Raw genomic sequence first — 23,357 nt, 5'->3', positions numbered from 1 at the left:
CATTATTATAATAAATTACTACTGTTTCATTTGTTTTGGTTTACTTCATTTCAGAGGCAGTTTAATGCTGATAGTTTCATCGTATCTCCTGATCGGAAGTTTGTACTTTTATACTCAGATGTTGATGCTCCTTATAACACAAGGTAAACATTTTGCGTTTAATTTGCGGATAACCTGAATTATTAAACATTCATCATCTTACTTTATTACATAGCCACCGGCTTCGGTACACTTTTACTGGGTCTTTGTTTTTTTTTGGGTTATTCGAGTGAATGACCTCCAGCAATTGCTTTGCGCGGGAACCCTTTTTGCCAAATCTTTCACTTGGACGCACTAAAGAGTTTAAATTATAAAGAGACGAAATCTGATCATATTCAAAATAAATCAGCTAGCAACTATGCCAAATCTATTACGCAGCACTGCCAATGTTGAATCCCACGCTAAAAGTGAGTCACAGGTTTTATGTGTTGAATTTTCACAGGTTTGGGTAACGAATGAAAAATTGACTGAATGTGTGGAAAACCAATGTAATGAGTAGAGCATTCTTTATGCAAAGCATGAAAATTGCAACCGACACTCATGTATTCAGAAAATATGCTACTTCAGAAGAAGCAAAATTTTCGTGGGCAGTAACATTTTTGTGTGAGCCGTTTTCAGCTTGTGTGAAAAAGTGTTTGACAAGTCTCCTGCTCGATTGGAATGACATTGACATTAAACTTGGAATTCCAATTGGAAGATTTGGCTTCTTTGCTTATAGTTTCTTTAGGACGCACACACTGCAATCACTAACGCTATTTGAATTTAGGGTTCTATTTTATAAGTTGATTCGATCAAAATGACTCGACTGGAGTCACTTTCGACCGAAAAAATCGCTCGACTCAGCTCTGTCACTCGAATTTTTCGACAGTTGTCACTCTATGTGACTGGATTACTATGGGAGTCGACGGGTGACATCTGAAATATGCATGCTTGCCTTGATCGACAATGAATACAGACGAGTCACATGAATCTGCTCGATTTACAAAATAGGCCCCTAAGAAACAAAAATTTTGAAAATAAGATTTCTGAATTGGACCCTGGCTCTAAGCCCTTTTGGAAATTATCTAAAATTTTGAAAAAAAAAAACCTCAGAAGCCAATACCGGCATTGAATGAGGAAAACAAATTATTACTAACTAGGTAATTGCGAAAAAGCTCAAAAACTTGCTATGCAGTTTGAAAGCACGTACAATTTTAATTTAGGACTTACTAGTCCAATTGAAAATCAAGTTACTCAGGACTTCGAAAATATTCTCAATCATGAAAACGTTTTTGAAAATTCCTGGGAGACTGATTTGGAAGAAGTGAGAACTATTATTAAAAAATCCAAAAATATGAAAGCTCCTGGCGATGATGGAATTTTCTACATCCTCATCAAGAAAATTCCAGAAAGTAGTTTATCATTTTTAGTTGATATATTTAACAAATGTTTTCAATTAGCATATGCAAAAACTTGATCTTAAGACAAAGTTTTGATTTTCTATTAATAAGGGGATAGAGACATGTACATATTCGAAGTTTTTCGGGTTGAATGATATTAATAGACCATCTGATATCGCTAGCTGTGATTCCACGTGGAATTACTTCTGTAAAAGCAGATTTACCAACGGACTCCAATCCGGAGGGATAGCAGCTATTGCAATATAGTGTGACCTTGAAATCGGATCAACTCATAGTGGACAGTTAGATACGCAAACATTGTGAAAAAGAATAGCGCTCTGCAACAGCCGAGTGTGTGTGGCTATCATCACTGTTCATTACAGATCCAAATTCAATTAATTTATTATCTCGGCGAAATAAATTATAAAATTCCTACAAATGGACTTTGTTAGCATTTTGTTTTTCAATCGAGTTTGTTCACAACTTACTTTTAGTGATCTTGTTGCATTGAAGTCCGTCACAATTGTTACGGTAGGATTTGAGTTGGGAACCACTGACACAATGTAGGCTTGAATAAGATGCTTGTTGATCATCGATTGGTTCGTGTACTCAAATTAAATCTTACCTTTGATCCAATCACTCAAGAATTAGGTTGATTGGGAAGTCAGAGTCCACGGTTCTCAACTAGTTCTACCTCCTTTTCGCCTAGTTCTGTGTAGAACACAAATTTTATATAGTTCTGTGAACTAGTGTTATATATAGCCTATTCTCACCTTAGAACTACTATTATCTATAATTCAAGATTGAGTCCAACACTACGTGCAGGAATATATGCTAATTCAGTTATTTGAAAATTCAATAGCTTAGATAAATATGGTAATTATACGATAATGATTTGGATGGCGATACTTTGATAGCTATTCAACGATTCCTTCTATCATCTATGTTGATGTTTTCATCACCGATCACCGTCACCAATCCCCTTCACAGCGGCAGGCGTGGCTCACAATGGGATAGAAACGACTGGGGGTCCGCAGAACTACTTTTGGATGTGGCGTAATTAACAATCACAATCATCAATCATCGAAAGCTCTACACGAATATCACATATCTTGGGCTGAAACGGTTGCCTACCTACTGGAGCTTAAACATTTGTGCAAACAGGGCTCAACAAAATTATTGGATCAATTCCAAACTACCAAATTGTCTGTCAATTCACTTGTGTGGTAGATAATTTGTAACAACTATCACTACTAAGTCTGGTATTTGGAGAAGATCTATCCACAGCATCGCAATTGCTTACTAAGAGGGTGTTAAAGTGGCCAATGGCCACTTTTTACCATAATGGGGGATCGCTGCCCCAGGCAGAACAATACCTGGGTTTCTTGATCCGACTGACAAATTTGGTGAACTGACCATCGTTTTGATGGAGAAAGTCGGTGGTGGCATGATTTCGGATAATCCATTCATAATTGGAAAATATATTGAAGAAGCTGCTGAAGATGAAATTGAAAAATGTCAGGAATTCCAGTCAACTCAAACGACTACTAAAAATGAACCGATTAATTGATGGAACAGAAATAACTGTTGTTCCTCACCCACGTCTCATTCGGTGTAGATGCGTAATTGTATGCAAGGACCTTCTGCATATGGATGAAAAGGACATCCTCGATGAATTGAAAAGCCAGAAAGTAGTTGATGTTCATCGAATTCTTGGGACTGTCGACAAGGAGAAAGTGAAAACTGCTACGCTGATCCTAACGTTATGCTCCACGACATATACTGCTGCTATCAAAGTAGGGGCTTTAAGGGTTCCCACCAGGGCCTACTATCCCAACCCCATGCTTTGTTACGGGTATAAGAAGCGATGCTCTGGTCCAACTCGATGTCAAAACTGTTCTGAAAATGCTCAACATGATGACTGCAACAATCCTCCACACTGCAGCAATTGTTCTGAGCACCACCGACCCACAAGCCGTCAATGCAAAGCCTGTCAGAAAAAAACCTGATCATCAAAACCAAAACTGATATGAACCTCTTATTCCCGACAGCTAGGAAAAGAGTTGAGGAACAGTACGGAAGAACATACGCTGGAGTTACGGCTCAAAATCGACTTACAGTATCGCAAGCTAACGAAGAGGTTAAGACACTCATTGCTAAGAAAGACGCGGAAATTACGGCACTCCAACAACAAATGGAAAAATTGAAGGCTTTCATCAAATCCAAGCTAATGAACAACCGGTCGCCCCCCCAATTTAACATGTCCGCCGCTATCGACAACTCCATCACCTCGAGGCTACCAAAAGCAATACTAAAAGTGATCACGACAAGGCTCAGACAACCAACCAAACCTCTGGAAGAAGTACGGATCAAAAAGTAACTCAAGTTCGGCAACAACTTAACCAAACATCGTGCAATCCTGCAAACAGATCGAATCCAACACCAGTTTCATTCAAGGACATACCTGCTAAACAAACGGTAGTTGAATTAACAGAATTTGATATTTCGGATGAAGAACACGCTTCTATCGAAGCAATAATAGTAGAGGGATCATGTTATCATAATATGGAAACAACCGAGGCTGATCCACTCGAACTCTAAATCAATCATATATAGCTCAACAATATATTCTTCGAACAGTTGAAAACCGGAATTTTCGACACCCGAAAAATGTATTTCCTCCAAACCCATGCGTCAGAGCTACGTCGGGCAAGGTGTGCTGTGTAGCACAACTGATGCGCTGTCCAGCGCACTATGCCCGAAGTTAGGTTCACCTCATAGATTTAGAGAAAAATCGGTTTTCGCGTGTCGATGATTCCGGCTTTCAACTGGAGACGCGATATATCACTCTGACAACTGTACCCGACCTACGACGAACTCTGCTATTTCCCGGAAACAATCGAACTGCAAGCGGTTTGAGGGTGAGGAATGTGAAGTACCCCCCTCACTTTCTATTTAGAAAGCGTTGTCGGATAGGAAGACGATCCGGGACGCTCTACCCCAACCCGTTGACCTTCCACAACGGCCGTATTCAATGCCATTACATGCTACAACTGGTCCTCGCCCAGGCAAGTATCAATGATTTTCGCATCCAGGATAGTTACTGCTCTCTGCTTCTTTCAGAATCTTCCAGTGTTATATCGAAACCCATAGGCACCACTCCAAAACAATTACTGCTGCTACAGTTGAATGCTAGAGGTATCTGGAAGCGGCACGCTGAATTGTCTCAGTTAGTTCATCAAAATCCACCAGCGGTCATCAGCCTCCAAGAAATGTTTACTAAAACGACTGACCATCTACTGAAAATCAAGTACAACTGGCAACTGGTGGCTGCGGAATAGCTGGAATAGGAGTGCTAAAAGAAATACCCCATAGCTTCGTCAACTCTAATCTCCTCGTGTGCGTTTCCCGAATATCCTGGCCAATCGAAGTCTCAATCGTTTCAATCCACGTCCCCTGTCGCTCAGATGATCATCAGCTTATTGTAGACTTAAATCAACTTCTCAGGGACATAGAACCACCTTTCCTCTTCAGTGGTGATTTCAACGCTGCTCATGAGGCTTGGGGAGCACTTAAGTCAACAAGAGGGGCCGACTGCTGTTGGAGTCGGCGGTAGATAATAATTTACATGTACAGTCAACTTTCGCTCGTTGCACTAAAGCTGTAGCCCACCCTGTGAAAGACTTTCACTAATCGGGCTGAGTTTTGAGCTGTCAATTTATCTAGAACAAAAGAAAATCAGAGGTACCGTAATCCGGGGGCAAATTGATCACTGGGGCGAATTTGATCAGGTCGGTACCAAAACACATTTCCTCCCAAGGATGCTGAAGGTTAAGTTGGCACCCAGACATCCCATGTTTTCTAGTTTATAGGTGTCCAATGATGATTTTGAACAATTTTATTTTTAGTAGGGTCAGTTTTGCATAGAAATATTCACACATTTTGAAGGCGTAAGCAACACAGTTGGAAATGTCGGTGCTAAACAATCCTCTGGTGCTATCCCAGCATGTAAATATTGAGTGTTTAAAATGTTGTGCAAGCTTAAGTATGAACTATTTAACTCATTTTTGATATCATATAGCATATCAAGTATAGTGTTTTGCTCATAAAATCGTTTATTCTCATATAATGTGCTTATTTCAAGGGAAATTGCCTACATTTAGGCGTTTTGGGCAGATTTTCAAAGTTTATTTTTGCAATAAAATGGTAAAATACTCGAGTTGTAAGAATTTTGACATCATTTTCAGATTCAGGAGACCTAAATTTAGTAGAGAGGGAAATGTTTTATTCTTAAACCTGCTTTTTTGTATCGTGATCAAATTCGCCCCAATGTGTCATTTTATTTTTTTGATATTCAAACAATTTTTATGATACGTTAAATATTATTTCATGAAAAGTCGATTACATAAACTGATAAAGATCAATGGAGTACTGATTTTGTCGAAATTTATTTGACAATATTTGAATTCCGAAGGACAACACAACAAAAAGTTGTAAAATAGTGATCAATTTGCCCCCGGATTACGGTACCAACATTGACAAAATTAGTTTTATGTCAGAAAGTGACACTTGACTTCGTTTTAGATGGGCTAAAGCCCACCTAACGGGAGCCCAATTAAAACGAAGTGCAATTAAACATAGTGCAACTAACGAAATTCGACTGTAATCAACAGGGGGGGTATACGCAACGAGGTTCGCCTACCGTACATGTTTTGTGGGTGTATTCGTTTGGCTCACAACGCTGCTAGGCATCCCGCTGTTTGAGTGTTGAAATGCATCAGCATTTGCTGTCTGGCATGGGTTGCGTTCATCCTGTGCTGTTTGGGTCGCCCCGTGTGAGAGATGATGCTGTTTGGGATGGCCCGCCCGAGAGATGATTGTTAGGCGAGCTTTGTTTGTAGTTGACAGCCGTACACCCACCCTGGTAATTAATACCGGGGCCTCCACGCACCTCAGAGATGTTCATGGCACTTTCTCGTCAATTGATCTTACCATCGCCTCCAACTGTCTCGTCCCCAAGCTGTTTTGGGACGTCCACGACGACTTTATTGGAAGCGATCATGCACCTATCATTGTCTCAACTAACGATCCAATTTTCAAGCATACGGTTCCAAAAAGATGGCTGTATAAAAATGCGGATTGGGCTGCATACGAGAAACTCGTTGATACCAAATTCAAGCCAATCGATTGAGCAAATTACGCAATCCATTATAGAAGCTGCGACTGTTACCATTCCAAAATCGTCGGGAAAGGCAGGAAAAACTTCTCAAATATGGTGGACGAAAACTGTAAGTAAAGCAGTCAAAATATGGAGGAAAAAGTTACGAGCCTTGCGGAAACTCGAAGATGGAGATTCAAAGAAAGAATAAGCATTGAAACAATTTAAAAAAGCTAGATCCGAAGCCAGGAAAATCAATGAGCTTAGCTTAGCTTAGCTTAGACTGACTACACATATCAATGGTTGCTATTCCGTGATTGACCGAAGTCAGTGAAAATGCACAAAGAATCAACTAGAAGTTCAGCTGGGATTGGCCATAATCTTCTTCAGTGTGCATAATTCAGTGCCTCTATTTATACAAGGTCAATAACGGCGCCGGCCACGTCCTTGCAGTCAGGTGGGATTGAGGGAAGGAATGTTAGTGTGTAACCTTTGCTATTTGGAGACCGTGTTTGCCTCTGCATCTCCACAAAGGTTACTGGGAAGGATGTTTGTTAATGGGGAGGATCGTTGGGTCAAAGGATTCACTTTGATAAGCGATTAGACCATGATAAACAATGATTTGTGAGATATATACATGCTTAGACGTAAATATAATTGTTCATATAATTTCTATGTAGAGGAAAATTATGCCGACACTTGAGGTGACGAACCATTCAAAGTTTGTTGAACAAATACCTAAATGTAACATTCCTACAGCTGTCAGTACGAAAGCATGTGTTATTATATTTTACTCATTTGAAAAGAAACAAAAGACTCAATTGGTTGGGACATCATAGAACACTCTTATTCTTATGCCGACACTTACAGTGGCGAACCATCCAAAGTTTGTTGAATAAAGTGAACCTTTCGCAAGTCTACACTTGTAGTGTCGAACCATTCAAAGTTTTTTTAATTACAAAAATAAAGGTATATAAGGGGTGTTCTGAAAAAAAAATGTTAAACATAAATAAATCATGAATAAGAGTTTGTGTCGACACTCACAGTGACGAACCATCCATAGTTTGTTGAAACATCATATTTACATCCCACCATTGTAACGATTAAATGTGCAGTCATACATATTTTATAGATTAGAAATAGTAGCATGAAACGAGCTCACCAATTGATCCGTTATCCTTGACTGAGCAGCCACAATCCACTTTCAGCTTCACTCGTTTGCTCGGCTAGCACTCAGAAAAAAAAAAAAAAATAGGCGCGCGACCCGAAAATAAAACACGGACGACAGCTCGGGCTTTCTTGACGCACTGCCCAGGAGCAAGCGTCAAGGTCGTCGAAAGATCAAAAAGAACGAACCGATCGCGGCACTTTTTAACTTACTCCAACCGAACTCCCCGATCACTTACGAGATCGACGCGCGACATGTTTGATCCTGCCCTCGTCGCTCGCTCCGGCAAAAGCAAGCGTCAAGGTCGAAAGATCAAACAGAACTCCGAAGCCAGGAAAATCAATGAGGACGCTAAAGTTCAATCGTGGAACCAATTTTGTGAATCATTCACCTCTACCACTGGCTCGGCCAAAATTTGGCAAAACTTTAATAAACTCAGCGGCAAACGAAAAACAATTTTAAGCGGGCTATGTGTAAAAGGCCAATTTACAACAGATACTCGAAAAATTGCCAATGCATTTGCGGAAACTTTTGAGCACGCTTCGGCGACTGACGAGAACACTCCAAATCTTCAATCAGATTTCACCGAATACCAAATGTTGTCCAATCCAATAGTAGATAAGCCATTTACAATGCAGGAGCTTCTCAACGCAATAGATAAATCCAAAGGGCATTCTGTCGGGGTCGATAATGTTGGGTATCCGATGGTAAAGCGTCTACCATTCAGCTGTAAAATCAAACTACTCGAACTATACAACCAGCTATGGAAAACAGGAACTTTTCCACAATCTTGGAGATCGGGAATAGTTATTCCCATACCAAAGGCTGGAGAAAAGCACAACTCAACAGAAGGATTTCAACCAATAACGCTTTTAAACTGCTTGGGAAAAATATATGAACGGATGATCAACCATCGCTTAGTAACCCATCTAGAGACAAACAAAATTCTTCATGATAGTCAATATGCGTTCCGAGCAGGCAAAGGAACATCGGTGTATTTTTCAGACCTGCGGGACATTCTTGAAAATGCAAAGGCAAACGAACTGCATTGCGACATCGGTATCCTCGACCTGACAAAGGCGTTCGATCGAGTAAGCAGACCATACATTTTCAACGAACTTTGCAAAACAAACCCTGGGGAAAGAATGGTCAAATGTATGAGAGAATTGCTTGGTGATCGCATCTTCGAAGTTAGTATAAATGGACAACGATCTGAATCAAAATCCCAACAAAATGGTGTCCCACAAGGGTCAGTTCTCTCCCTAACACTTTTTATACATGCAATGAATTCCATCTTTTCTTGATATAATGCTTTACGCTGATGACATTGTGTTAGTACTAACTAGTAAAACAGCCAAACCTACCAGACAACGGCTCATTGAGGGAATTAAAGCTGTCAAACATTGGGTTGAAACAAGAGGTTTTCTGCTTTCAGGCAAAAAATCTTGAATTTTCCACGTTTGCCAGCGCAAACATCACCATATGCGAGCATGGAACGTTGAACCCTCAATACATAGTGGCACTATTCGCGTGGTACGCTACGCAAAAATTCTCGGAGTTACAATTGACCAACGCCGCAGTTTCTGTCGTCATGTAAGGGAGGTTAAGGAAAGTCTTTGTAACAAAATAAACTTCCTAAAAGCAATTTCCAGAAAAGCTTCAAGAACTGTGCTTTTACGAATAGGAGAAGATATATGTGTTTCAAAAATGCTTTATGGATTTGAAATCGTAGGTCTGCAAAACGTAAGTAAACTTGAAGGCATTTACAATAAAATCGTCCGAATAACATCAGGAGTTTACCCTACCATATCCACGCAATCTGTATTGGCGGAAGCTGGATGTTTACCATTCAAATATAATGCACCCCACAGACGCTCAAACGGTTTGACCAACATTGACTCCGCCCCCCCGGTTGATGCTCATGTTGGTGCTATGTTTGACCGTGTGTGATGCTGCTTGACGAACCAATTTGACAGTTTGTGAAACCGATTTGACGGTTGACGAATCGGTTCGCTAAAATCAAACGAGTGACGCTTTGCTTTGTAGCCGCGGACTCTAGCCACACGGCTAAGGAAGGCCTCTAGAATCAGGAGTTAAGGCCCAAACGCAATGATAGCGGAATGGCAACGGAATGCGGAACCGGGTCGCCAGCATGAATCACACTATCTCGACTGAGCTGTCAACGAATGAAAGTGAACCAACACTGTGTCAACGAGTGTGTTATAGTTCATGCTGGTGAACCGGTTCCGCTTTCCGTTGCCGTTCCGCTATCATTGCGTTTGCTCCTTTATTATTAAACACGATTTCATCCAGGCATTCCATCAGGAGAACTTGTAAAGATTCAATCATAAATTTAACGAAGGATTAATTCAGGAGTTCTTTTAGGGTTTTTTTTTATCAGGACTCCCTCTAGGGATTCCATCGGACGTTCCTCTAGGAATTCCATCAAGAGTTCTTCTGGGGATTTCATCAGATGTTCGTCTAGGGATTCCATCAGGAATTCTTTCATGGTTTCCATCTAGAATTCCTCCAGAGATTCGATCAGGAGTTCAGTTCGATTCAGGGATTGCACCTGGAACTCAACTAAGGATTTCATCAGAAGTTCCTCAAGGGATTCTATCAGGAGATATTTCAGCGATTCTAACTGGAATTCTGTCAGTAGTTGGTCTCGGGATTTCATCACGAATTCCTCCAATGATTCCATCTAAAGATCCTTCAAGAATATCTTCACAAATTCTTCCAAGGATTCCTTCAGGAGTTCCCCCAGTGAATCAGGAGCTCCTGTAGGGATTCCATCAAGAGTTCCTTCTGAGATTTCACTCGGAATTCTTCAAGAGATTAAATCAGATGTTCCTCGAGGAATTCCATCATTTTTTTTTTCTAGAAATATTATCAAGAATTCCTCTAGGGATTCTATCCAGAAACAGGAATTCTTTCAGGGATTCCATCACAAGCTCCTAAAGGGATTCCATCAGAAGTTCATCTATGGAATTCATCAGGAGTCCCTCCAATGATTAGGAGCTCCTGCAAGAAAATCTATAGATATTCTTCTAAGGAATCCATCAAGAGTTCCTATAGGGATACTATCAGGAATACCTTTAGGGCTTCCATCAGAGTTCTTCTGAGGATTGCATCAGGAGTTCCTCCAGAGTTCTTTCAGAGATTCCACATGAATTCCCTCTAAAGATTCAATCAGGAGTTCCTCCAGAGATTATATCAGGAATTCCTTGAAGAATTCAAACAGGATTCCTTCTAGGGATATCATAAGGAATTCTTCTAGGTATTCTTACAGGAATCCCATCAGGAATTCCTCCAGGGATTCCATCAGGAGTTCCTTTAGTAATTGCAAATGGAATCCTCCAGGGATTCCATCAGGAATATCTCTAGCAATTCCATTAGAAGTTTCTCCAGCGATTACATCAGTAGTTCCTTCAGAGATTCCACCTGAAATTCTTCCATAGATTCTATCAGGGGTTCCTCTAGGGATTCCATCACTAGTTATTCTATAAATTTGATCAGAAATACCTCCATTGCTTCCATCAGGAGCTCCTTCAATAATATATTTAGGTTTTCCTCTAAGGATTTCATCAGGAGTCCCTCCAGGGATTCCATTAAGAGTTTCTTCTGAGATTTCACCCGGAATTCCTCAAGAGATTCTATCAGCAGTTCCTTTAGAGATCATATCAGGAGTTCTTCGAGGAATTCCATCAATACTTCTTCTAGGAATATAATAAAGAGTTCCTCCATAGATTCCCGACTAGAGGCTTGTAACAAAAATATAATAAAATTTTATCAGAATATGATATGCATATCATATTATGATATAATTTTGTTAGGCTCCGTTCTCCATAGAACATAATAAAACAGAAATATAACATAATGTGTTTTATTTTCCTTTAAGATATTTTTTTATTCATTTTTAACAACTTTATAACAAAATAAATGAATGGTTACCCGACTAAGGGTACATAACAAAATTATATCAGCATATGTTATTATGTTATAAGTTTTTTTCGAACATAGGTTGTTACAAACTTGATGCAAAATTATAACAAAAAGTGTATGAATAGTAACATAAACATAACTAAATATGTTTTAATTCTATCAAAAACATATCAAACCAAGTCATAATGTTTGATACAAAGTATCAAAATTATAATACTGTTCGATATACGATAATATTGTATATTATTGAAATGCATAACCATTCATTTATTTTGTTATAAAGTTGTTAAAAATGAATAAAAAAATATCTTAAAGGAAAATAAAACACATTATGTTATATTTCTGTTTTATTATGTTCTATGGAGAACGGAGCCTAACAAAATTATATCATAATATGATATGCATATCATATTCTGATAAAATTTTATTATATTTTTGTTACAAGCCTCTAGTCGGGTATGCATTTCAATAATATACAATATTATCGTATATCGAACAGTATTATAATTTTGATACTTTGTATCAAACATTATGACTTGGTTTGATATGTTTTTGATAGAATTAAAACATATTTAGTTATGTTTATGTTACTATTCATACACTTTTTGTTATAATTTTAGTTATTTTAACAACATCCTGCATCAAGTTTGTAACAACCTATGTTCGAAAAAAACTTATAACATAATAACATATGCTGATATAATTTTGTTATGTACCCTTAGTCGGGTTCTATCAGGAGTTCCTTCAGGAAACCTATCAGGAGTTCCTTCAGAAATTTCATGAGGAGTTCATCTAGAGATTTCATCAGGAGTCCCTTCAATGATTCTATCAGGAGCTCCTTCAACAATTTCCTTATATTACTCCAAGGATTCCATCAGGAGTTCCTCCAGGGATTCTATCAGAAGTTCCAATAGGGATTGTATCAGGAGTACCTTTAGGGCTACCATTAGAGTTCTTCTTAGATTCTGTTAGAAGTGCCTCCAGAGTTTATATCAGGAGTTCCCCTCTACGAATTCCATCAGGATTTCTTCTAGAGATATCATAAGCAATTTCTCTAGCAATTCTATCAGGAGTTCCATCAGGAATCTTATCAGGAACTCCTCCAGGGATTTCATCAGTAGTTCCTGTAGCGATTCCCTAGGGAGTTCTTCAAGGGATTTCGACAGGATTTCCTCAAATGATTTCATCTGGAGTTCGTGCAAGAATATCTTTTGAAATTCCTACAAGGGTTCCATCAGGGAATTCCTGATGGTATAAAAAGGAATTATAATTAAATTCTTCAGAAATTTTAACAGGAGTTTCCTTAGAGATTCCATCAGGAGTTCCTCTAGAGATTATATCAGAAGTTTCTTCAGAGATTTTACCTTCATCCTCCAGGTATTAAATGAGAAGTTTCTTCGAGGGATAACATCAGGATCTCTTCTGGGAATTACATCAGGGATATCAAGTAGGGTTCCTTCAGAGGTTTCATTAGCATTTTCTTTAGATATTCCACCTGGAATTCCTTATGGGATTATATCAAGAGTTTCTCTAATGATTCCATCAATGATTACTCAAGTTTTTCCAAGGATTCCATCCGAAGGAGTTCTTCAATATATTTCATTTGGAGTTGCTGCAGAAATTCCATCGGAAGTTCTTTCATTTGATCCACCAGTATATTATCCATTGACACTATCAGGAGTTCCTCTTGGGATTCAAAACAGGAATTCCTTCAGGGATTCCACTGGGAATTTCACCAGAGGTTCCTTCGTGAATGCTGCCAAGATGAACTCCAATGATCCAATAACGAATTTCCTATGCGATTTGACCACAATTTCCTATATAGATTCCACTAGTAATTCCTTCAGATACTTCAACAGTATTTTCCCTAATTATATCACCTGTAATTTTTCGCGGGAGAAGTTTTTTAAGGAATTTCACAAGTAGTTCTTCTAGAGTTAACACTGAGAATATCACCAGAGTTTCGTTAGAATTACCACCAGAAAAATCTACCAGAGTTTCGCCAGAAGTTCAACCATAAAATACTTCAAAGATGTTACTAGGATTGTGCTTCAGGGCTATCAGAAATTCCTCCAACTGATATTTACTCAGAGGATCAAACAACACATTTCTCTGAATGCCTTCAGGATTAATCCCTAAAGTAGACCTAAAATATTTTTTTTAATTTCTGAAAAAAAAAATCCATGGAGAATTATTTTAGAATTCCAAGAAGGTATCACCAAAGAAATCATTAGAGAAATTTCCAGAGAATTTCCAAGAGAGATTCTTTATTATATTTCTGGAAGAACTTTTACAGCAATCACTGAAGGAGTTTCTTAAAGATTCTGGTATATTCCTAGGAAAAAAAAACCTTTAAGAAATACTGTATGGAATTGATGGATAAATTCCTTTAGGAATCCTCGGAGAAATTTATATTAGATTATTGAAGTAATTCTGGACGAATGCCTCGAAAGGTCTCTTCAGAGAAACAAGGAAGAGTCTTTGGAGAAAACACTGGTGGAATTTATAAAAGAATTTATTCCCTAGAGAAATACCGAAAGATCCTGAGGGATATTCTCAAAAAATTGCAAGTGAAATCTCTAAAAGAATTCTCTTGGAACCCTTGGAGGAGTTCTTGGTGGAACCCCTGGAGGAACTTGATGAATCCATGGATAAATTGTGGGTAGCATCTGTATAGAAATGCCTGATTTTTTGGTGGCATTCTTGAAAAATGCATTGCATGAACGACTGAAGAAATCCCTTGGGAAGTATTTGTATAGATCCCTGGAGAAATCTGTTGAAAAATTACTAGAAAGAATCGCTGAACAAATTCCTGGTGGATTTTCTGAAGTTACTCCTTGTGGTATTTAAGGAAGAGTCCTAGGAGCAAGGCCTTAAAAAAAGTCCCGGTGAAATCCTTGGGGGAATATCTGATGCATTTCTTATTGAGGCCGACAACAATTGCTGGATAATCGGCCAAACTGAACTGAACCTCCAATCGGCCGAACCCCTTCACGAGTGCTGACAGATGGAGGTAGCAAAACGGAATGGAAAATATTTCGGCGCGCAATCGCACCGACTGCTGCGATCATACTTTTTCATCTCTTTTTATTATCTAGTTACCTCTCGTCGAGTAAAGACACGTTGTGTTATTAAATAAGTTGTTTATGTTCAAATCTAATTCCGGCGTTATTATTCCATTGAGAACTCTGCCCAATAGGTTATGAGCCCGGTGTAACGCGGAATTTGTGCGGATTTGTGGACATTTAGTGAAAAATCGATCGGTGAAGTGTTTTTCGTGGTACGAACATTTTGCGTCGCGTGTGAACAAAATGGCGGATGTAAAAGTGTCCTTAGAGAAGCTGAACGACCAGAACTTTTCGATCTGGAAATTCAAGATGGAGCTTCTTCTGGTGAAGGAAGAACTGCTGACCTTTGTCACGGATCCTAAGCCTGATGTGCCGACAGCGGATTGGTCTTTGAAAGACGGAAAAACTCGCGCGATGATCGGCTTGGCAGTGGAAGACAGTCAGCTAGTGCATATCATCCGGAAGAAGACAGCCAAGGAGATGTGGGACTCGTTGAAGCAGATTCACGAGGCATCATCCTTGTCGTCAACGCTTCACGTCTTGCGCAAGCTGTGTTCCCTGCGGCTTTCGGAAGAAGGCGATCTCCCCGGACACCTGAACGAGATGACGGATTTGCAGAACCGTCTGGAAGTGATTGGGGAAGGTCTGAAGGATCGAGTTTTCATGGCGCTGATTTTGTCGAGCCTCCCGCCATCGTTTGGCAGCATGATCAATGTGATCGAGAACAAACCGGAACAAGAGCTAACGGTGGATTTTGTGAAGAGCAAGCTGTGGGAAGAGCGGCGACGTCGTCTCGAGTGCAACGGTGGTAGTGTGCGCGGTGACGATAAAATGATGCAAAGTGTTAAGTCTAACAAGACGAATAATAAGAAGAAATTTGTGTGTCACTACTGCAAGGAAGAGGGACATTTCCGAAACGATTGTCCGAATCTGGCTAAAATGCGACAGGAGAAGAAGAAATCGGCAGATGATAAGGTGAATCTGGCCGCTGAAGTACCGGATGGAATGGAGATGTGTCTAATGGCTGTGACGACCTCTGGCGCAAACCGGTGGTACTTGGACTACGGTGCTACGTCTCACATGACCAGCGACAAGAATCTCCTGAAGGACGTGAACTCAGCAAAGCAGCCGGAAATCTGCCTCGCCGATGGGAAACGAATTAAGTCGAGCGGCGCCGGAAGCGGAAAGCTGGTGTCAGTCACTGGCGATGGTGTGCGGATGGATGTCACCTTGAAGGATGTGTATCATGTTCCTTCGTTATCAGGAAATTTGCTCTCAGTAAGTAAAATTTGTGACCTGGGGTACAAAGTTTGATTTGATCGTACTGGATGTGAAGTAATTAAAGATCAAAAAGCAGTGCTGGTTGGTGAACGGAGCGGTGGATTGTACCGTTTGAAGAACTACTCTCAGCAAGCTTTTGTGACCAAGGCTGAGCATCCGGAGTTGTGTGAACACTTGTGGCACCGAAGGTTCGGACATCGGAACAGTGAAGCAATCTCGAGAATCGTACGTGAAGAACTTGGTTTCGGACTGAAAATGAAGAAATGTAACATTCAGTGCGTTTGTGGTATTTGCTGTGAAGGGAAGATGAGTCGCATACCGTTTCCGAAGGAATCCGGTAGTAAATCCAAAGCAGTGGGGGATTTAGTGCATTCCGATCTGGGGGGTCCAATGGAGAAAGCGACTCCCAGTGGTTTCAGGTACTACATGACGATGGTGGACGATTACAGTGGCTATACAGTGATTTACTTGCTGAAAGCAAAGTCGGACACTGAACTGAAGATTCGGGAATATTGTGCCATGGTGAAGAACCAGTTTGGGCGTGCTCCGAGGGTGATTCGTACCGGCGGGGGCAGTGAATATTCCAGTGCATCGTTGAAGGCGTACCTGGCGGAGAATGGTATCATTCATCAGCAAACTGCTCCGTATTCGCCACAGCAGAACGGGAAGGCGGAACGTAAAAATCGGTATGAAGTGGAGATGGTGAGGTGCTTGCTGGCGGAGTCTGGTCTTGACAAAAAGTACTGGGGAGAAGCGATTTGCACTGCGAACTACTTGCAGAATCGGCTACCAACTTCTGCTGTCGAGAAGACGCCGTATGAGCTGTGGCATGGAAAGAAGCCGTCGTACTCTCATTTGAGGACCTTTGGATCCGAGGCATACGTTCATGTGCCAAAAGAGAAACGTTTGAAGCTGGACAAAAAGACGAAGAAGATGATTTTTGTCGGATACGCAGAAGGAAGGAAAGCTTACCGTTTTCTGGATCCGGAAAAGGATTGGATTGCGATCAGCCGAGATGCCAAATTTTTGGAGACTGGTATCTTGAAGTCCGAACGTGCGGCTGAATCGGAACAGTCCTCGCCGGTTCAACAATCAGACTCGTTGGAGATAAAAGCATCCGCTGAAGAGGCGGAAGATAAGGTGGTGTTGTCACTCGGGTCGAAAACTCCCAATCCGGGTTCATTGCCTGAAGCTATGGAAAACCCGGAGTCTGAGGAAGAGCTGGAGGAATCGGATCCCAGTCCAGAAATTGCACGACGTTCATCGCGGCCTAACAAAGGCTTTGCACCGAGAAGATTAATCGAGGAGATTTTTTGCTGTCGGTGACGTGTCATTCCAGGATCCGACGGAGCCATCCGGCTTCAAGGATGCGATGACCGGTGAAAAGTGCGCAGAATGGAGGCGTGCCATGGAAGCTGAAATGGAATCTCATCAGGTGAATGGTACTTGGGATCTGGTGAAGCTACCTGATGGCCGGAAACCCGTTGGATGTCGTTGGGTGTATAAGTTGAAACGGAATGCTACTGGTGATGTGGTGAAATATAAGGCGCGACTAGTGGCTCAAGGTTTCAGCCAGAAATTTGGACAGGACTATGACGAGGTTTTTAGCTCCTGTAACCAAGTAAACAACGCTGAGGACCCTGCTGGCTGTCGCAAGCAAGAAAAAGCTGATCCTGAAGCATTTCGACGTGAAGACGGCGTATTTGTATGGTGAGATTGAAGAAGAGCTGTACATGAAGCAACCGCCGGGGTTCGAAACCAAAGGTAAGGAAGCATTGGTCTGTCGCTTGAGGAGGAGCATATACGGGCTGAAGCAGTCGGCCCGATGCTGGAACCACCGGCTACATTCCGTCCTCCTGGAGCTGGGTTTCGAGCAGAGCACAGCGGATCCGTGCTTCTATACAAAGGTCGTCAATAGAAAGCGTGTCTACCTGCTAATTTACGTGGACGACATTCTGGTTGGCAGTGGAAGCGAGGCTGAAATAAAGAAAATTTATGAAGCGCTGAAGAAGGAGTTTGAGATGACGGATCTTGGCGATCTGAACTTCTTCTTGGGACTGGAGATCACCAGGACGGAAGGGAACTACGGCGTCTCCCTTGAAGGCTACATCGATCGTGTGGCTGAGCGATTTGGACTTCGTGACGCAAAGGAGGCGAAAACGCCAATGGAGGAAGGATTCACGAAGGGCAAGTCGGAAGGTCCACTTCTGGAGGATGCAACGAAGTATAGGAGCTTAGTCGGAGCCCTACTTTACATTGCGGTTTGTGCCAGGCCGGATATAGCAGTGAGCGCTTCGATTCTAGGCAGAAGTGTCAGTGCACCACGGGAAGAGGACTGGGTGGCGGCCAAACGAGTGGTCCGCTACTTGAAGGCGACGAAACACTGGCGTCTGCAGTACGGAGAACCGGTTGGAAAACTAATTGGTTATTCCGACGCAGATTGGGCTGGTGATGCCAAAACGAGGAAATCGACAACCGGCAACATCTTCTTGTTTGCTGGTGCGGCAATATCTTGGGCAAGTCGTTTGCAGAGCTGCGTAACTTTGTCGTCAATGGAGTCGGAGTACGTTGCTCTAAGTGAGGCAAGTCAGGAGGCAGTGCGGCTTCGGAAGCTGCTCGAAGATTTTGGCGAACCACAATTGGAACCTGTGGAGATATCGGAAGACAACCAAAGTTGTATTAAGTTCGTCGAATCGGAGAGAGTTAGTCGGCGATCGAAGCACATAGAAACCCGAGAGGCCTACGTGAAGGAACTGTGCGACCAAAGGGTGCTGAAGCTGGTGTACCGTCCCACCGAAGAGATGGTAGCTGACGCACTTACCAAACCGCTGGGCAGGATCAAGTTGCAGAAGTTTTCTTCAATGCTTGGTCTTGTAGCTGGCAATCGTTGAGGAGGAGTATTGAGGCCGACAACAATTGCTGGATAATCGTCCAAACTGAACTGAACCCCCAATCGGCCGAACCCCTTCACGAGTGCTGACAGATGGAGGTAGCAAAACGGAATGGAAAATATTTCGGCGCGCAATCGCACCGATTGCTGCGATCATTCTTTTTCATCTCTTTTTATTATCTAGTTACCTCTCGTCGAGTAAAGACACGTTGTGTTATTAAATAAGTTGTTTATGTTCAAATCTAATTCCGGCGTTATTATTCCATTGAGAACTCTGCCCAATATTTCTTGAGAAATCCATTGAGAAGTATCTGAAAGAATTCGTGATGTGATTCCTGGTGTTAATGACTGCTCAGAGTATTTCCCGAAAGAGATGATTTCAGAGTTTTTCCGGAATATTTCGTACGAATTTTAAATATTAATTTCTTCCGGTACTGCAATGTTGAAAGTTCAAAAAAAAAAAAAAATAACAATCACACATTCACTACACTCTCGGCAAGTCTAAAAACATGCGAAGAAATATCGTGTTGCTGCAACCAACCTTGACAGTTGGTCAAACGGTTGTATCAACATAAACTGGTTTGACTAACGTGGGGGCGGAGTCAATGTTGGTCAAACCGTCTGAGCGTCTGTGGGCTGCATAAAACAGCACTAACGCTCACTGCACGAGGCCTATAACTGGATGTGGTATACCTCCTATAAGCAAACTACATAGACCGCACTGTAGACCATGTTTGGACAAAGTACCATCCATAGATTGGGCAATCAAAAGTGGATATAAAGTAGGAAACTCTCCTAGTATAGCCAGAAACCTCTTCTTCGAACTGATTCGTACGAAGTACACGCATCATAAGCACTTTTACACGGACGGGAAAGTCGCTGAGAACCGCACTGGACGTGATAAAATCAATTTCGAACCAACTTCCTCCAGCATGCACTATTTTCTCAGCTGAAGCTGCCGCTTTGGCCAAAGCAGTATTACTAGTGCCCAATAAGTCACCGGCTATAATCGTAACGGACTCTGCAAGCTGTTTAGAAGCATTGCAGAAAGGAGCATCGAAGCATCCCTTTATTCAACAAATCGAAAAAAAACCTTGTAGAAAAGAAGATAGTTTTCGTCTGGGTTCCAGGACACGTCAACATTGTCGGAAATGAAGCCGCCGACGAAGCAGCCAAACGAGGACGAATCAGCCGACCCCTGAAAGAAGGAACCCCGAAAGAAGAATTAGTTAAATGGTTCAGAAATCTCGTTTATTCAAAATTTTATGAAGCATGGCTGAATGAATCTATTGAAAATCAGCTTAGAGTCATTAAGCCTACTACTGCAAAATGGATCGACAAACCAGCTCGTGCAGAACAAAAATGTTTAACTAGGTGTCGTACAGGACACAGTCGGCTCACCAAAGGTCACATACTTGAGCTTGAGCTTGAGCTTGATTGGCCGCCCGTGGATGCTACTCCAGTATCGCCAGATCAGCTGCACTTACACAAGGAACCAACCGAATGACTGCTTGGGACTAACAGGCATCCTCAGTGTATAAGTGCTGGTGATCTTCTATTTTTAGACGACAATGGTGCCTGCCACGTCGGAATGCAGACCAATGTGAGGAAGGGGGAGGAATTGATGATGCATTGAACTGGCACCCACGTAGACCGTATATTCCACTGCATCTACGCCAGTTCATGCGGGAGTGTATGGATTGGGGGAAAGGCATGGCAGAGAGGTTTGCTTTTGTGGTTAGCAGACTGCCTATGTATCAGGCGTAAGAAAGGCGTGCGCGTGGAAGTAGGAAGCGTTAAGGAAACGGTTTCTTGTCCGTCTCTGGTTCTAGCGTTTGCTATGAACTAATAGTTTGAGTGTGATATATTTAGAATGGAAGATAGAAGCAAGTGAGAGATATACAACTACAAAGTACGAGGAAAGGGACGGGCCTGGGATTGAACCCATGACCTTCTGCATATGAAGCAGAAGCGGTAGCCATCAGACCACCAACCCCGTCAAGCTCACCAAAGGTCACATACTCGATAAAAAGTCCCCTCCAATCTGCAGCATGTGTCAAGAAGAGAACAGCATAGAACACATTCTAATCCATTGTAACCAGTTAAAAAGTCTCAGAGACAAAATTGGATTAGCTAAATCAATGAAAAACATTTTGAAGAATGACAGGAAATCAGAAGGAAAGTTACTAGCGTTTCTCAGAAGAGCGAAATTGTTTGAATTATTGTAAATAATTAAATCTATTTTAAGAGGCGAATGAATTCAATAATTTAAAGCCTCTATAATAAACACAAAAAAAAAAATTTGTTATATTTGGCTTGAATGCCTCCAATGTTATTTTTTAAAGTTTAATTCTTATCTAGCATGAGCCCTAGATACTTAACTTCATCTGACCAATTTATTGGAACTCCTCTCATCGCGACAACATGTCTACTTGAAGGTTTCAAATAGAGAGCTTTTGTTTTATGTGGAAATATTATTAGTTGAGTTTTGGAAGCATTAGGAGAATCTTCCATTTTTGCAAGTATGAAGAAAAAATATCCAAACTTTGAATTGTGTTCAAGTTTATATTTTTTGCTGATAAATAGAAGCAAAATGAGTAATCTGTGCGGTGGTGCTAAATGAATAAGACGTGCAGAAATGTTCTAGAAAATTATGAAAATTTGTGTGAGTAAACCAACTTGAAACTTTGAGCGCTATTTTCTCAATGCCTACTTTTTCCATATGGGACAGTTATGCCTTTATGGGCAGTACAGATGACACACAGTCAATGTCCTTCGGCGGAGAGGCCTGTTTCATCCGCAAACAAGGATTTTTAAATCCCTGAGATAACTCAGGTAAGTCAGAAGTGAAAATATTGTATAATATTGGTCCCAAAATGCTGCCTTGAGGAACTCCAGCTTTTACAGGAAGTCTTTCAGTCCTGGAATTCTGATAATTAACCTGAAGTGTACGATTTGACAGATAACTTTGAATTATTCTAACAATCTATGTTGGAAAATATACGTCATAACATTAATCATAACATTAATATTGATATTTTTGAGTGACCTTCTACTAAAAATTCTGGTTATCTGCAGTAAAATAAGCATTTTAAATTACTCTTCCGTACATGGTTTTAGTTATCACATATACGAATTAGAATCATCGAGAACTATCGTGCTTTCTACAAAAGGAAACGATCAAACTGCTCCAAAGCTACAGAATGTTCTTTGGGCTCCTGGGCGAAGCGGCGATGGACCTGGAGGCGAAAAAGATTTTTTCCAAGGTATTGCGTTTGTTCATGGAGCTGATATATATTACAAACCTAAAGTACAAGGCGATTTGATTTGTAGAATCACATCGAATGGTAAGTGGTAGAATTGTTTTAAAGATGAGTTCTAAGCTTTTTTTTATTGCAGGCAAAAGCGAACATCTTTTGAATGGCGTTCCAGATTGGTTATACTCAAATGTTGCAGAATTGAAAAGTGCTACTCTATCGTTTTCACCAGATGGGCATTATTTATCATATCTGTCCTTTAATATATCTACTGTACACAAATATCAGTAAGTAAAGTTTGGATGTGAAAAATCTTTTATAGAGTCTAAGTATCGTGTTATCCAAGGTTGCGTGGACTGAAGAGATTAACTTGTCTCGTGGGAGCCTGAATTTAAATCCACTCTAGGTAAGGAGACTAAAATACAAAGAGACGAAATTGAAATATTTAAGTAGAGTTACATATTTCTCAGGACCACGAAAATATACTGACGAGCCTCCAACCAACCGTCAAACAGCTCATCGAAATCCTAGTGTGCTGCGCTAGATGGAGGCTCACGAAAATTCTGAAAGCACGCGCTAGGTGATGTGCTCTCGGGGATACTTGTCTCATGCGCTGCTCAGTAGTGTGGGACAAAATTTAGATTCTTGCTCCAGTCCATTTTTTGGATTGCATTTAGGTCCCATAAAAACTGTACAACATTTCAGCTCGATCGGAGAAACTATATTTTAGCGCCAGCCGTTCAAAGTTTGTATGGGATTTACTATGGGAAAACTTACTATTGCACAGAAAAATCGCCTCTATAAAAATTCTGAATATAAAGCAAGATAGTTATTTTTACGATGAAGAATATTGCCGAAGACCGCGAAACAATCCGACACTTGAGAAAAAAGTTATTCAATGAAAACCTATTGGCAAGGCGACGTTGATTAACACGTAAAGGATTAACAATAATAACAAAATTTCCGAATAGTCTATGTTTAATAACATTTTTTCACAAGCATCGGATTGCTTTACGGTCTTCGGCAATGTTGTTTATCAAAGAAACACCTATCGATATCTGTGTTCAGAATTTTTATAGAGGACAATAGGCGACCTCTGGCGATTTTTCTTTGCAAAAGTAAGTTTTCCCATAGTAAATCTCATACAAACTTTGAACGGCTGGCGCTAAAAT

At 40.9% G+C, this 23,357-nt stretch overlaps 1 protein-coding gene across 7 annotated transcripts in view; it reads left to right on the top strand.

Moving 5' to 3' along the window:
* The window catches only part of LOC5565467 (dipeptidyl aminopeptidase-like protein 6), a 546,556-nt gene that overhangs the window by 243,625 nt on the left and 279,574 nt on the right, over window positions 1-23,357 (top strand). For 6 of the 7 annotated variants that reach the window (XR_002503132.1, XR_002503133.1, XM_021857012.1 and 3 more), the window contains 3 exons: window positions 55-143; window positions 22,049-22,275; window positions 22,328-22,472. Coding sequence is in view for 5 of the 7 variants with exons in the window: in XM_021857012.1 (XP_021712704.1) it covers window positions 55-143; window positions 22,049-22,275; window positions 22,328-22,472 (461 nt within the window). In the remaining 2 variants the exon portion in view is untranslated. The remainder of the gene's footprint in view (window positions 1-54; window positions 144-22,048; window positions 22,276-22,327; window positions 22,473-23,357) is intronic. The other variant, XM_021857015.1, reaches the window with a different exon arrangement.

Source organism: Aedes aegypti, unplaced genomic scaffold (genome assembly GCF_002204515.2).
Source record: "Aedes aegypti strain LVP_AGWG unplaced genomic scaffold, AaegL5.0 Primary Assembly AGWG_AaegL5_hic_scaff_5_PBJ_arrow, whole genome shotgun sequence".
Lineage (NCBI taxonomy): Eukaryota > Metazoa > Arthropoda > Insecta > Diptera > Culicidae > Aedes > Aedes aegypti.
The sequence above is the reverse complement of the archived record's forward strand: the minus strand, read 5'-3'. Positions and strand labels throughout refer to the sequence as shown.